Source organism: Sceloporus occidentalis, unplaced genomic scaffold (assembly GCF_023333645.1).
Source record: "Sceloporus occidentalis isolate IW3139 unplaced genomic scaffold, rSceOcc1.0.p SCAF_21, whole genome shotgun sequence".
Lineage (NCBI taxonomy): Eukaryota > Metazoa > Chordata > Lepidosauria > Squamata > Phrynosomatidae > Sceloporus > Sceloporus occidentalis.
Genome location: NW_028317001.1, coordinates 13,483,611 through 13,500,553, shown reverse-complemented (window position 1 = coordinate 13,500,553; position 16,943 = coordinate 13,483,611). Strand labels below are relative to the sequence as shown.

General features: G+C 42.1%; 1 protein-coding gene across 1 annotated transcript in view; it reads left to right on the top strand.

Annotated features, from left to right (window-relative positions):
* Positions 1-16,943, top strand: part of LOC149301637 (uncharacterized) — a 215,825-nt gene that overhangs the window by 158,306 nt on the left and 40,576 nt on the right. The window contains exon 4 of the mRNA XM_089484336.1: positions 69-680. Within this exon, the coding sequence (XP_089340462.1) occupies positions 69-680 (612 nt within the window). The remainder of the gene's footprint in view (positions 1-68; positions 681-16,943) is intronic.

Below are 16,943 nucleotides of genomic sequence, written 5' to 3'. Positions count from 1 at the left end.
GGCTAAATCTTGGGCTAACACTTTCCTCTCTTAACTCTGATATTCAGTATTATTTTCCTTCTTTACAGAAGAACTTGTCAGTCATGAGAGAGTCCACACATCAGAGAAGCTATACAAATGCCAGCATTGTGGGAAATGTTTTTATTTGAAGGGAGACTTAGTGAGACATCAGAGAGTCCACACAGGAGAGAAGCCATACAAATGCCAGCATTGTGGGAAATGTTTTTGTGTGAAGTCACACCTAGTAAGACATCAGAGAGTCCACACAGGAGAGAAGCCATACAAATGCCAGCATTGTGGGAAATGTTTTTATTTGAAGGGAGACTTATTGAGACACCAGAGAATCCACACAGGAGAGAAGCCACACAAATGCCCGCATTGTGGGAAATGTTTTTATTTGAAGGGAGACTTAGTGAGACATCAGGGAATCCACACAGGAGAGAAGCCATACAAATGCCAGCATTGTGGGAAAGGTTTTTCTCAGAAGTCAAACCTACTGACACACCACAGAATCCACACAGGAGAGAAGCCATACAAATGCCAGCATTGTGGGAAATGTTTTTCTTCAAAGTCAGACCTAGTAAAACATCAGAGAATCCACACCGGAGAGAAGCCATACAAATGCCAGCAGTGTGGAAAATGCTTTTCTCGGAGGTCAGGCCTATTCAGTCACCAGAGAGGCCACACAGGAGAGAAGCCACACAAATCTAAGAAGTGAATGAACATTATTTTTGTAAAGATGGAATACAAAAATATTTTTTCAATCCAGCGGTGCTAAAAAGCCCTTATGAATTTATTTGTACAGTTTTTCTGTCCATATGTCTGTTTATTTTTTAAAGTTATGTTTTGTTAGGTTTAGGTTGCTACTAGTATAGATAATTGATTTGGGTTATAAATTTGGCTGGGGATTGTGGGCCGTGCTTTAGGTTAGTTAGATGGGGGGTGGGATTTGTTGCAGCTATCTAGAATAGCAATAATAGCATTCAGAATTTGTGGGATGTTGGCTGAAGAAAGTTGGGGACTTTAAGAGAAAGGGAGCTAGCTTCTTTGAATGTCTGGGGCAGGGAGAGATTGTGCGTGTGAGAAGGATGGCAAAGTGGAGCTGGTTAATAGTGGGGGGTAGATGGTGGGAATTGTAGGTGGGGACTAGGTTTGGTAGAAGGTGGAGTTTTAGGTTTTGGGGTTTCAATCTATTATTTGGGTTGGGGAGGGCAGTTCTGGCTTAAATACTGATTTTCTGACTATGTGTTTTCAATAAAGTTCTTTGCTATTTGAACACACTGGACTCTTTGATGCATAGAAGTTGTGAATTTGCACAAAACTGACACCTTCTTCTCTCTTCAGTCCTCAGCTCCATTCCCAGCCATAAGAACAGCAAAGGCAAACACACAGACGACATACGAGCCGACTTGGATGCCAGCATAATATAATAAGAAAAGATTTATTTCTAGCCCGCTCTATGAAGGAGAAACTGGGCTGGTTACAACAATAAAATACATCGAGGTTACAATAAAATCCCATAGAAATCAATCCCTATGCCTACCCCCTTCCAATCCCAGTACTAAAACTGGATTAAACAATGACAGTATAAATGTTGGGAGAAAATGCAGAGATGAACTCAGAGTAATCTTGGAAGCTTGTGAGTAGATAGACAAACTGGCAGACTGGAGCTTTGCCAGGAAACACAGCTGCTAGATTAAAGCACCGTAGGCTGGCTTTTCTCCAAAGAGGCACTGTTTATTTTTGGTTGCAAAACATACACGAGAGCTAGACCAACTCATCCACCAATTATAAAACCCACACTGTACAATGATGATTTGAGCTTATATACACATTTGCCATGTGGCAATCTAGCTCAAGCCCTTCCTGTACAATTTCCTGTGTTACCTGGATTACTGTCCACCATTCCAGATGACACAGCATATTTCCATAAGTGCTATGCGCTCTCTGGCACACTCCGCCACAATCTTGGACAATCACCTGCTGTCTGGAGCCACAGCTGCAACCAATTCCTGGTTAAGAGCAGCAAGTGTCCATTAGCTTCTCTGCCACATCGGAACATTTTCAATGCTGCTCCATACCTCAACAATAAAAACAGTAAAACAGTAAAAACATTTGATTAAAATTATTGAGGCTATAGGTGAGGTGTCCAGTGACTCCGTGAATAAGATCATACTGGATCAATTTGAATCTGTGAGTACCGAGGATATAGACAAGCTCCTTGGAAGAGTGAAGAAGACAACTTGCCCTCTCAATCCTTGCCCTTCATGGCTGTTCCTCCAAGGAGGAGATGCACTTGGGACTCACCAGAGATATATCATAGATGCATCTCTTAGGGAGGCTATTTTCCATCTTGCTTAAAAGAAGCAGTGATACGTCTGCTTCTGAAAAAGCCCTCCCCAGATCCCTTGGACATGAAGAATTACAGAGCGGTCTCCCGTCTTTCATTTCTCTTCAACTCCAAATGGTCTTGGATGAAACAGATTACCTAGATCCATTTCAACCTGGCTTCAGGATGGGATACGGAGTCTAGATTGCTATGCTCACCTTAGATGATCTCCGTTTGAGTATTGACAGGGGAAGCGTAACCCTGTTGATGCTTTTGGACCTCTCAGTGGCTTTTGATACTATTGACCATGACATCCTACTGGAAAGCCTGAGGGAATTGGGGATCGGGGCCAATGCATTGCAATGGTTCCGGTCCTATTTCTCAAGCAGATTCCATATGGAGATGCTTGGGGACAGTTGCTCCTCTAAAAGGGATCTTAAATCCAGCATTCCCCAGGGTGCCTTCCTATCCCCAATGCTATTCAGCATCTACATCAAACTGCTAAGAGAGTTCATCCGGAGGCATGGGGCGGGTGCTATCTTTATGCTCATGACATCCAGAGATATCTCAGTGTCAACTAAAGAAGGCATCTCCCTCTCAATGAATGTCTTGAGGCAGTAATGCTCTGGATGAGGAAAAACAGATTGAAATTGAATTCAGATTAAACTGAAGTGTGTATTGTTGGAGGTCCTATTCTGGGTATGGAGGTCTGTCAACCGGTTCTGGATGGAGTCACACTTCCCCTAAAGGACTGTGTTTGCAGTTTGGGGGTGCTCCTGGATCCATCTACCCAGTTGTCAGATCAGATATATGTGGTGGCCAAGAGGGCCTGTTATCAGCTTCGGTTGATACGCCAACTGCGTCCCTTCCTGGAACCTGAAGACCTAAAAACTATGATGCATGCGCTGGTAACCTCATGTCTTGACTTCTGTAATGTGCTCTACATAGGGCTACCCTTGTATCAAGTCCGGAAACTTCAACTAATCCAAAATATGGCAGCAGAGAGGTCACTGGAAAATCTAGAGGTGACCACATCACACTTATTCTAACATCTCTTCACTGGCTGCCCATTAATTTCTGGGGACAGTACAAGATCTTGGTTATAACCTTCATGGCTTGTGTCCAGCTTATTTACAGGATTGCCTTCTCCCATATAATCTGCCCCACACACTGAGGTCCTCTTGTAAAAGCTTACTGCAGCCAGCAATAACAAGGCTCCATTCAGTTACCCAGAAGACTTTCTCTTCTGTTGCTCCCAGTTTATGGAATAGCCTCCTGAAGAGATCTGATATATCACCAGTCATGAAGGTTTTAAAAAGGCGATCAAGATGTATATCTTCCAGCAGAGCTTTCCAGATTAACATTACAGCAATCTCCTACTAATTTAATAAATTGTTCAACAACTGCTCTAAATGCCTGCTCTATTTTTAATAATTGTTTTAATAATTGCTTAAGATTTAATTGTATTTTATTCTGGATGGAAGGAATTGGGAGGGTTTTGGAAGCAACAATGGTAAGTTGCTACAGTATTTTACTGATGTGTTTACTGTTAGCTGCTTTGATCTGTTTGGAGAAGCACAACAACAACAACAACAACAATAATAATACAATGATTTGATAAATAAGCAAGGCAATATGATTAAATTAAAAACATTAGAGGAAATAAGAGAAGAAGGTAAACAATGTAATTGGCTTATTTTCAGGCAAATAAGAGAGAGGTTTTTGTTGGATATGAAAACATATGGAATAGAAATAATTAGTACAGAAATATTAGGAAATGTGCTTTCTATCGGGAAAGGTTCACTTGTGGGGAGACTGTATAAAATCCTGTTAAAACATGAGATGGAATCTGAAGTGGTTAAAGAAAACATGATTCAATGGCCAAGAAACCAGGACACAATATTGAGATGGAAGAATGGGAGTTAAGTTGGAAAAGGAGGATAAAATACACAGCTTCCCAAGCCCTAAGGAAAAACTACTACAAAATATTTTAAACATGAAAATATACCTAAATGACATAACGTTGGTTTTAATCGTGACTATCTAAAGCAATGAATTTATTGGGGGGAAGAGAGTTGAGTAAAAAGTTTGAGGCAGATTTAATGCCCTGACCTCCGTTACTTTAAGGATAAATTCTCAGTGGGGAGGAATAACTAACTCTCTTTCCAAGACAGCCAGATGTGAACCCGCTGCCAAACTCTAAAACACATGGAAAGTGCATAGGCTTCTTCTGTACCTTGTCAGTTAGTTCCAGGTCATCCTCTGATTCTATGAGATCCATGTTTCTGCAGCCATGCCAGAAAGATCCCAGCGGCAAATGTGAGTCATCCTCCAATCCGCATTCAACATCCAAATGGGCTGCTTTGACTCTGTAGGTCAGAGAAAACCTATCCATTTGAACAAAGAGTAGAAAGATGAGCTGGTGCCCCTTTTCCATATTGCGGCTTTTCTCCTAAGGCCAAGAACCTATTGCATAAAAGTGTCCCAGACTCACTTGGCTCCCTTCCTCTGGGTCAGAAAGAATTGTCTGGTTCAGGATCGCCGTCTCTTCTTCATTTCGCATGATGCCTTTGTCATTCATCTTAAGGCCAGACAATTTTGTGGAGGGACCTTTCTTCTTTCCAAGTCCTTTGTCTGGAGAAGAATATTTTTAAAGTATAAGAACAGTCTTAACAAATAAATACAATTTAACCTCAGCAAATTAAGTGAAACTCAGAAGAAGCATCATAGGAAATATCAGGCAGAACTCTCTTCATCATGTAACCTTTTAACAGGTTTGCTAGTGGTCAAGTTGAAGGCAGTTCTTCATTAGTCTGTGTTCAAAGGAGGTTTGTCATAGGCCACCTCCACCATAAAACTGTGGATGAAAAAGCCCACCAGCCTCTATGCCTCAGAAAAGAAATTGAGGGCACCTTCCTGGTAGGATTTTTCTTGAACTGCCTCCCAAATAATATGTCTTCTGTGAAAGATTACAAGCCTTGTGTTTTTAATGAGCAAATCTGTGTCTAGTATGGCCATGGAAGAGGTTCATACATTTCTAAATGGGGTTGAGAAAGTGGAAGGAGAGACAGTTTTCTCCTTCTCTCTTCTTGCTTGATCTTGGGGTCATTTAGTGGAGATGGGAAATTCAGGACAGACAACTGCAAAACAAAAACCACATTTCACACAGTTCATGTAAACTTTGACAGACTGTGACTTCCATATTATTGGGGCATTGAATTTCCTCCAGGTTTTCATCCATGGGGCTGGAGCCCAGTTCCAAAATAGAGTCAGCACCAGAGAGAGCTCAGACTAAAAGACAGAGCAGATTCACCAACCCACTAACATGGAAGTCTCCATTCACTACTGTCTATGTGATATAACTCCAAGCCATTGTCCTCCAATGTCCTCTTTCCCTCCCAGTTAACATTTGTAGATTATCCCTTGCAGATCTTGGAGAACGAACTTCCAACCGAAGGAATAGCAGTATCCCTATTTTACTAATATGTGCTCTTTTTAAAGAAATGCTTTTGTTCATTCTTTATTTTGTATCCTAAGCCACCTTGAGATCCATCCATGAGAGAAAGGTGGGATGAAATGTAATAAATAACACAACCATACAGTCCAAAGAACGTACAATAGGAATGAATGAAGGATGCTTTCAGGTGAGATCAACCAGTCCAACTTATGATGCCTTCACAAAGCAGGAGTAGGTTCCACTGTAAGAAAGACAGTACTCAAAACACTAACATAAAATAGGAAACAGGCAAACTAACCCAGAGAAATGCTCTTGTCCTGAGGTCTCTCCTCCTTCTCTCAGCCTCAACTGACTCAACTCCCACCTTGGTCAAGATTCCCACTTCTTTCCAGGGAAACCAACCAAAGAAACACATTCTCCTTGGTTCCATCTGACCACTTCTCCATGAGTCCAATTACATGGGTTGCATTTCTCTTAATAGGATGATTTCAACTGCTTTTTAACCTTTCAAAGTCAGCTCTCAGTATCCACAGATTCTGCATCTCAATATATCCCCTAAAAGCCAACCTTGATTTTGCCATTTTGTGAAAGGTGCATCATACTACAACCCCATTGTTTGTAATAGGACTTGAACATCCACAGATTTTGGTTACTAAGTGGGGTCCTGAAACCAAACTTCAGCAGATACTGAGGTCAAACTGTAAATAATGTTCAAATGCTTTTTATTTTCAGAATAAACAACCATATAATCAATAAAATTACGATTCAAACATACATCACATTGGCCTGTTACAGAGTGCCAAAATAAAGCTGCTTCTGGTCTCTTTGGAGATATGCTATTTAAATGATGCATGGGTCCTAAGAGTCCGGAGGTTGCCCCAATGCCACACTCCATTCCTAAGCACTGGAGTGCAGCATTGGTGCAGCTTCCGGATTCTTAGGATGCATGCATCATTATACCTCCAAAGAGACCCGAAGCAGCTTTATTTTGGTAGTCTGTAACAGGCCTCTTATTCTTTTTTTGTTCTTATTATTAGCATCTACTTCTTCCATCTACATCTTTCTCCTTCCTACCTCCTCTGTTCTTTAAACCGCATGTCATCCTACCTTCCTACTACCTTCTTTCTCATTCTTTCCACCTTTCTCCTCCTTTCTCTCTCTCTCCTTCACACTTGTACCACTCTCTTTCTCATCATTCCACTCTACCCAACTGTAACCTCTACCTTATACACTTACACATACCTTCAACTACATACATAACTCTCTTTTTACCACATCTATCTTCTTTCTCACTTTCTTTCTCACTTCTAGAAGAATAGGAAAGAAGATCTTATTTCAGCTTCCTCACTTCTAATTTATTCTATACTTTACCATGTATCATAACTTTCCTTTCTTTCTCTATTTCATATTTACTTTACTACTACACTTCTGTCTTGTTACTCAATTTACATTCTTCTACTCTATCCAAAGTTCACTTAATACACAGAAAAGAATCTACAATGTCATCTCCTTCTATCTCCTTTGAAGGCTGCTGACTGATGCATTTCTGCATCATTATATAAAACAGTGATGACTCCACTCCACTCCTATGCCCTCTAACTCTGGGTGAATATGATGATGATGATGATGATGATGATGATGATGATGATGATGATATATTTAGATCCCGCCTTTTCCTGAAGGAATGAAGGCGGGTTACAAGAAAAAGTAATAAAATACAATATACATTTAAAATAATAGCCAAACCCTAACCCTCCCTCCTGCACCCCAGTCCCAATTATAGAAGTAAATTATGGGCCTGAACAGAAAGGCCAAAATAAAGCTGCTTTGGGTCACTTTGGAGGAATGCTGTTCAGAGACACATGCATCTTAAGAGGCCAGAAGCTGCACCAAAGCTGTACCCCAGTCCTTAGGACTGTAGCATGGCTTTGTCATGGCTTCTGGCCTCTTAGGACACATGCATCATTTAAATAGCATACCTCCAAAGTGATCCAAAGGAGCTTTGTTTTGGCCTGTCTGTATGGGCTCTAAGTAAGATAAATTACAATACAGATAAGAGAAAGATAAAATGGTCTAACATTAGGGTGGAGAGGCTGAGGGGAGAACTTCTATCTATGCAGGGTAGCCGGGGTATCAGTATCAATAACAGTGTCAGTGACAGTGAAAAGCCCTAATCTGGAAAGGCCTGCCGAAAGAGATCTGTCTTAACAGCCTTTTTAAAGGCTTCTAAGGTGGTGATGTGATGGATCTCTTCCGGAAGGTCATTCCAAAGCCTAGGAGTGGCAGAAGAAAAGGTCCTCTGGGTTGTTGTAGCCAATCTAGTCTTCTTAGGCTTTAGGAGACTTTTTCCAGTGCAGGGAGGACTGTGTGGAAGAAGGCACTCCTGCAAGTAGTCTGGATCCAAGCCATGTAGGGCTTTAAAGGTTACATCCAACACCTTGTATCTTGCAAGTGGAGGGATTTAAGAGCCTCCCTTTGATTCTCTTGGATCCCTCTCTAAAATCTCAGGGCCCCACAGAGACTCCCAAGAGAGGAGATGAGAGGAGGCCTGGCAGCCGGAGAAGAGGGGAGGGGGGGCTTCCTTGCTTCCAGCCCCCAAAGCTGCCTCCCTACAGAAGACCCTCCAGACCCCCATCCTTGGCTCCAAAATGGGGGCTCTTCCCTTCAGCCATCCTTCTCACAGAGGAACCAAATTTGGGGGGCCCCCATCGCCATCTCGAGGCCCCCACCTTTCCTTCCCTGCCAAGGAAACCCAGAAGGAGCCCTTCCTCTTCCTAAGCAGCCAACGGTCAAAGCCACCAGCCTTCTAGAACCCTATTCAGGCTCCAAGCCAACCGCCAGCCTTTCCCAGAATTCCACGGTCTCCCTCCTCCCAGCGGAGGAGACCGGGAGACGGAGCAATGGGTGCAAACTCCAGGGAAAGAGAGTTTATTGTCTTAAACTTGTAATTTCAGTTGTGTCCCTTTATGAGGGAGAAAGGGATATTATTATTATTATTATTATTATTATTATTATTATTATTATCAACAACAATTATGGTAATTAGTTTCTTGTTCCCAAAACCACAGAGCCTTGTGAAATCTCAAAGACTGTGTTTCTCACACGGAGGTTTTTGCAGCTCTTTGCAGCTCAGATCCGAAGCCACTGCGGGTCCAACGATGCGAATCCACGCGACAACGTTTTGTGTTATCACAGGCGATTCCTTTCTTCTTCTTTTTAAATAAAGTTTATTGAGTTTAAAGTAAAACATACATACATACATCTTTCTAAAAAGAACCAACAGTTACATTGACAAGGTCTATGATGTACCAATATTTGTATGCAGCCTTTTATACTCAGAGGTTGAACAGTCAGTTCTTTGGCTTCTCCCATCTCATACCTTCTTCAGATCAGCTCCTCGCTCCTTTTATCTTTCTTATCTCACTCATCCAACTAATCCCACTTTCCGTGTCTCTTCCTCCTCGTTCATACATACTCTAACCTTCTTTGCCCAATTTTATCTTTGATTGCTTGATTATTTCTTGCTCTGAGTCCTACTTTAGCAACACCTTTTATATTTTACCCATCAGACCTTTTTGATATCCTTTGATCCATAAAAGCTTTTCTAGCTCTGAACTATCATCTTTTTCTCCCGTGATTTTAGGTCTTGCTGTGTTTTGGAGTAAATTTGTTGATATTCAAACCAATTCAGATTAAAACCTTCTAAATTTAAATGTTTTTGTGTTTTAATTTCTATTTCTTCACCCTTAAACTTTAAGAGATCGTCATAAATAATCCAATTCCCTTCTCTCTCCATTTTCGTTCTGTAAATGGCTTCTAAGGCGAGGCCCATTTTGGGAATCCCATAACTATCCGACCTTTATAATTGTTCCAAATCCTAAACAACGCATGTCTAATACAATGATTGTTAATCGAGGGATCTGCTTTTTCTTTGTCATATAAGAGAAAAGCGTGCCTTCCAAATTTAAGGCCTTCGCCTTCCAATTCTCATGATTCTTTATCATGCAAATTAATCCAATGTTTAATTAGCCTCATCATATAATTTAATATTTGGAACCATTAATCCTCCTCTTTCCTTTGCGTCTTGTAAGACCTTTAGTTTTACTCCAGGGTTTTTTCCTCCCAAATGAAGTCTGTTAAATCCCTTTGCCAATTCTTAAGCATTTTCCCTGGGATTATAATAGGAAGAGTTTGAAATAAAAAGAGGATTTAAGGTAATATCTTCATTTTAATGGCAGCTATCTTACCTAAGAAGAGAAGTACAGTTTATTTCAATTATTAATTTCATTGTAATTGTTTTTCCACAGAGAGCCATAGTTATTCCCGAAGAGTTCATTTGTTTTATTTTAAATAATTAATCCTAAATATCTAATTTTCCCTTTAACTTCAATTCCAGTGAATCCGGTTACTTTGGACATTTGTTCTTTATTCATATTTTTCATTAAAATAGTGGATTTTGGTAAATTCACTCTTAAACCACTAAAGTCTCCAATGTTTTTAAGAGCCTTGATAAGCTTATCTGCATTATCTAAGGGCTCCTCTAGATCTATAAACAAATCATCCGCATAGGCTTTTATTTTATATGTATGTGGTTTAATTGTTACTCCCTTCAAATCAATATCCAATTTTACCTTCCTAATTAAGATCTCAATCACAACTAAGAAGAGAAGGGGAGATAAGAGGCATCCTTGACGCGTTCCCTTTTTAATTGGAAAGGAGGGGGTTTTCTCTCCGTTTCTTAAAATATTAGCCTTTTGATCCGAATACAGTCTCTCTATCCGTCTACGAAAATTATCTCCTATATTCATCGCCTCTAAGATTTTAAAGATTGTGTTCCACTTTACAGAATCGGATGCTTTTTGTAGGTCTAAAAGAAATAAACCTGGCTGCTTGCCATTATGTCTATGATAGTCCTCCAAAATATTCAAGGCATGCCGCGTTTTCTCTTTTAGTTGTCTTCCAGGGAGAAAACCTTTCTGATCCACATCAATAATTTGACTTAAGATCTTTTTAAATCTTTTAGCCAGAATTGCTGTGTATATTTTGTAGTCAGAGAGAGGCCTATAATTAGCGGGGTCATCGCCTGCTTTGCTTTCTTTCACGATTAAGGCAACATTCGCTTCTTTCCATGTATCTGGTATTTTACCAGTAAGAACTTCTTTGGAAACTTGGCATAACTCTTCTTTAAAGGCTTGATACAAATCTAAGGGAAAGCCATCTGGGGTTTTATGGGCTTTCCCTTCCTCTATTGCTTCTAAAATTTCATCCATAGTTATATCTGGCTCTAAGAAATTTCTTTGCCCTTCGTCTGGTTTCACTCTTTCTTCTATGTTACACCAATCGAGTAAGTTTTCCACCTTGAGATTTTCACTTCCGTATAAGTTTTTGAAGTATTCAAAGAAGGTCTGTTTAATATCCTCTTGTCTTGATAATATTTTCCCGTCTTTCTTGATTTTTAAGATCTGGTTTCCATTTCTCTTCTCTTTTAATTTAAGGGCTAACCATCTCCCTTCCTTCTTGGCATGATCAAAAGTCTAATTGGGGGCTCCTTCCGTGGGGCTTCCGCAGTGATTCCAAAGTGACCCCTCATTTGGTGAAATTGGTAACAAGTGAATTCACAGAAACCGCTTCCAAGCTCACTCCGATTCCACTCCGAATTGGTCTGGTGTGGAATGTAGCTTCGCTTCTGCTCTGTTTCACCACCACAAACCCCCCGGTTGCAAATTTCCCATGATGCAGCGCTGCAATTCGCCCCATTTCCTTCCGGTGGTCCTTTCGCTTTCAGGGCAACTGAGGGGGGGAATAGGCAGCCAATGGGAGCGGAGGAAGGTCCAGGTAATGGGAAGGAGGCCACGCCCCCTCAGGAATGGGGAGCCAATGGAAAATCACATTAGTCCCCATAGACTTCGGTTTTATCAATAAAGAACATTCCTAATACAACGGCGCCCTCTTATGGATACTCAGGGCACTGCAGCCTCCTTGGGCTTCTCACCAACTTCTATCCTGGAGCGCCATCTGGTGGTCACTCTTGGTAATTCACTAATAGCAGTTAACCAAATTAAACAGTATATAAACCAGAAACATGAAACAAGCTAGACAAGGAAACTGTTACATGGATTTGTAATTGGTTGACTGGCCGAATCGAAAGGGTGCTCAACAATGACACCTTAACATCCTGGAGAGAAGTGACCAATGGGGTGTCCAGTGGGGTTCTGTTCAACATCCTTATCAATGACTTGGATGACAGAATTGGAGGCATAATTATCAGATGTGCAGATGAGACCAAACTAGGAGTAGCAGCTAATACCCCAGAGGACAGGATCAAAATTCAAAATGACCTGAATAGACTAGAAAGCTGGGCCAAAGCTAACAAAATGAAATTCAATATGGAGAAATGTAAGGTACTGCATTAAGGGAGGAAAAATGAAATGCACAGATATAGGATGGGGACACCTGGATGAATGAAACTTTGTGTGAAAGGGATCCGGGAGTTCCAGGTAGACCACAAGTTGACCATGAGTTAACAGTGCCATGTGGCAGCTAACAAGGACAATGCGATTTTAGGCTGCAGCAACAGAAGTACAGTGTCTAGATCAAGGGAAGTAATAGTGCCACTCTATTCTGCTTTGGTCATCTGGAATATTGTGGGCACCACAATTCAAAAAGGACGGTGAGAAACTGGAGCACGTCCAAAAGAGGGCGACTGAAATGGTGAAGAGTTTGGAAACCAAAGATCACAATGGGACAGTCTCAATGCTTCAGGCAAGGAGCATCAGCTGCCCTCGGTTCGTCTCTGACATCTTCCTCCACCGCATTTTTAACTTCGACGCCATCCACTTCATAAGGTCCTTTAATTCCTTTATGTCTTCCTCCATTCAATAAACGTCTACCTGGGGTTCTTCTGTCCTGGGGCGGCTATCAAGTGACTCCCCCACTGCCAGGTCCCAGGCTCTCACTCTGCCCCCCGACGGCCTTCCTTTCCCCAGTCTGGGGCCGGAAACCCAAATCCTCCAGTGGTGGCCTGGATGGTGTGAGCTTCAGGAGGTTTCCCAGTCTTGGGCTTGGCCCTAGTTCCTCTGAAGAAGGCACCTGCTCCTCCACCACCGGGATCTCCAGAACCACCTGGTTCCCCAAGGACTCTTCTTGTTCCTGGGTCTCCATTGGAGGTAAAACTGTGAGACTTTACAAACGGTGAGATCTTAAGTCAGTCCTCTGCTCAAAAAATAAAACCCATTTGAAACAAAAGAAGCTTTATTGATGAATCCAGGCAGAAACATCCATTCACACCTTTTTGCAAAGTCTGAAGTCCAAAGGCAAAGTCCAAAGTCCAAAGGGCTCCCTAAGCCAGCCCCCAATTCCCAAGATAAAGCAACACAAGCGGAGGTTCCATAGATACCAAGGTTGTGTATACTCCCCCTTCCCTTCCCCCAGACAGCCTCACCTTGAAGAGCAGTGTTCCCAAGCCAGCTTCACTCCTCCTTGATAACCATCTCCAGCTGCAACCCCATCAATCTCTCCAAACGCCCTCCTTCATCTAAAAGCCACTCCATCTGCCCTTCTAATTTCCCACTACATGCTTTCTATAACCCATCACTCTACACTACCTCCTATGAACTACAACTATAACTCCTCTTTAATAACCAAATCCTAATATTTTTACTCTTTATGACAGAACCCTTATATACTGTTTCTGACACACAATGGACCAGTCCCAATCCTTCAGGTATACATCACCAGTCTGAAGTGACAATTCTCCCATCTCAGTCTTTCAGGCAAGGAGCATCAGCGTGAAGTCATAATGAGCCTGAGTTCAAATTGGGCCAGTCTGAATCCTTCAGGTGAAGTCACAATAGTACCATCTCAATTCTTCAGGCAAGGAACCTCAGGCTGAGATCACAATGGTTCAGTTTCAATCCTTCAGGAAAGAAGCATCAGCATGAGGTTGCAATGGGCCAGTCTCAATCCTTTGGGTAAGGAGGACCACCCTGAAGTCACAATTGTACCATCTCAATCCTTCATCCAAGGAGCATCAGACTGAAGTCACCATGGGACAGTCTCAATGTTTCAGGCAAGAAGCATCAGCCTGAGGTCGCAATGGGCCAGTCTCATTCAGGGAAGGAGCACCAGCCTGAAATCACAATATGTCAAGAATACTTTTATTCATGCATTTATTCATTTGGGATTCTAGGTTTACGTTTAGATTAGAGTTAAGATAGATGGGATTTATGGTGGGTTAAAATAATATGTTTTAATATGTGCATTAATAGAAGATACAGCGCGCCCGCGCCATACGCGGGTGCGCTTTACGCGGCTTGAGCATACGGTATCAAGCCGCGGGGCGCGCGCAGGGCAAAAGGGGTGGCACGTCCCATTCAATTGCATGGGCGCACGCGCCTGTTGCACCCCGCGCGCCACCGCGCCACCATGCACGAGCCCCATTCTTTACAATGGGGCTTGAGCATAGGCAGAATTTGCCTTACGTGGAGGGATCCGGAACGGATCCCCGCGTAAGGCGAGGGCCCACTGTACTAGAAAAAGGTAGAGAGATCATGGCTAAAGAATGTGATTGTTTGCTAGGATTGGAATGTGTGGGAATCATCCTTCTAACAGAGGCTTGGGTTTAAAAGACTGGTCTCTGTAAAAGGAGGGAGAACATAGAGAGTTATTGGTATTGTTATACTGTATTGTGTTGTTATGGGTTTATGCTTACTATATTTTTATACGGTATCATATTAGATTAGGATTGATGGGGTTTTATTATATATATATATATATATATATATATATATAGTTAAGCCATAATGTTAATTAAAACTGTTGTGTGGCTGAGTTCTGTGGTCCAAGGAGATAGGTGCAGTGGTTGGGATAAGGAACATGAGAGCTTAATACTTTTTAGAAACACTGCCACAATCCCAGATGGGAGGACACTGTGCAGGGAAGTGCTATCCAATTAATTAGCTTTATTGGTTAATGGGGTGGCGTTAATTTATGGTTATAAAAGTGATATAACTATACTTTCTTTCATTCCTGACAAAAAGTCACTTCTATTGCATGTATCTTCTTCTTCAATAAAAGCTGTTCCTTTTTCAAAGTAATGCCTTTTGTGTTGCAAGAAGGGCTGCACTTAGGACCCTGACAGATATCTCTCTCCCCTTCCATTCACCCTGCTTTCCCAAAAGGGCTGGAGAGCATACCAAACCAACCACAGAAACTTTCCCTGCTCTTGTGTAATGCCAGGTCAGTCCAAAATAAAAGGCACATAGTCCATGATCTCCTACTGGACAAAGAGGCTGACCTGGCTTGTTACATGGAGACCTGGCTGGGTGATGATAGCTCAGCCACCTGGGATCAGGCCTTAACAGCTGGGTTCTCCGTCAGTGAGCAGGTAAAGGGAGTGACTTTGGTCCATGAAGACAATCTTGCTTTGGACAGGATACCTATCCGTAAAATGGACCACATCGAATTTATTTACCTCAGCTTAAAGACTAGGGAAAGTCTAGGGATTGTGTTGGTTTACCATCCATCCCATTCCTTAACAGACTCTTTAGCGGAGCTGACACAACTGGTCTTTGAGCTGCTCCTGGATTCACCTAGGCTTTTAGTCCTGGGCGACCGCAACATCCCCCTTGATGCCCCTCCTCAGCATGCGCAGGGATTGCCAAAGCCTAGATGCTGCTGCTTATTCCACTGGGGGCCTTTGCGGGAAAGGAAGGTATGCTCTGGGGGTTCAGTAGCCTCCCCTTCCTTCCTTCCTTCCTTCCTTTGAGGAGACTGCAATGGAGCCCAAGGTGCAGAGCTGGACTCAGGAGAGAAAGGCAGGAAAGGAAGGCTCTAGTTTGGAAATATAGCTGTCCCTGTGTATCCTGTATATATATGTGTGTGTGTGTGTGTGTGTGTTTGCCTCTGCTGTTCTTATGGCTGGGAATGGAGCTGAGGACTGAGGCGAGAAGAAAAGGTCAGTTTTGGGCAAATGCAGAACTTCTGTGCATCAAATAGTCCAGTGTGTTGAAACAGCAAAGAACTTTATTGAGAACACATAGAAATTCAGTGTTTTAGCCAGAACTGCCCTCCCAAATCCAGAGGATATATTGAAACCCCCACAGCTAAAACGCCTTCCTTTTCCAAACCTAGCCCCACCTCCAATTCCCACAGTCTCTGCCCCACAGGTAACAAGGCCACCATTGCCATTCCCACAAACTAGCCCTTTATGTCAATACCTGCCCCCAACATCCCACACATTGCAAAAGCTATCATTCCCATAACTATTCTAGACATCTATAACAAATCCCAGCCCCCGAACTACCGAACCTATACTACGACCCACAATCTCCAGCCAAATTTACAACCCAAAGTAATTATCTATACTATTAGCTATTAAAACCTTAAAATAACAAAATACAACTTTAAAACACAAACAGACATATCGACAGTCAAAGCTTACAAACAAAACCACAAGGGCCTTTTCTTAGCACCACTGGATTGAAAATATATTTTTTGTATTCATTATTGAGAAAAATAATGTTAATTCATTACTGGGATTTGTATGGCTTCTCTCCTGTGTGGACTCTCTGATGCTTGACAAGGACTGACTTGTAAGCAAATTTCCCCCCACAATGCTGACATTTATGTGACTTCTTTCCTGTGTGGACTCTCCCATGACTGACAAGTTCTTCTGTAAACAAGGAAAATGACAGACAAGACAATCTCAGCATTAAGAGAAGAAGACGTTACCCCACGATTTAGCCCCACGTTCACCCCTCCCTATTTCAGATTAGATTAATAAAGTTGGTGTGAGAGACCTGAGCATGACCCTGTTCTGGATGCCCCCAAATCTATATAATGTTTGTATTCTTACTCATAGGAGCTAGCAAAGAAGAGACTGAGGGAACTTTGATGAGGGAATCAGTGGAAGCAGATAGTCAAAGGACTGCTGAAAAACATATTCCATTAAACATGGTTTGCAGTAAACTCCTGCAGCTGTGAGAGGGTCTCTCTGGTCCTTTTTCCAGGCAAAGCATTTTTCGAGGCAAAGCATTCTCTGAAGATGCCAGCCACAGATGCTGGCGAAACATCAGAAAGAAACTCTGCCAGAACATGGCCACATAGCCCAAAAAACCCACAAAAAACTGTGTATGCCGGCCATGAAAGCCTTCGACT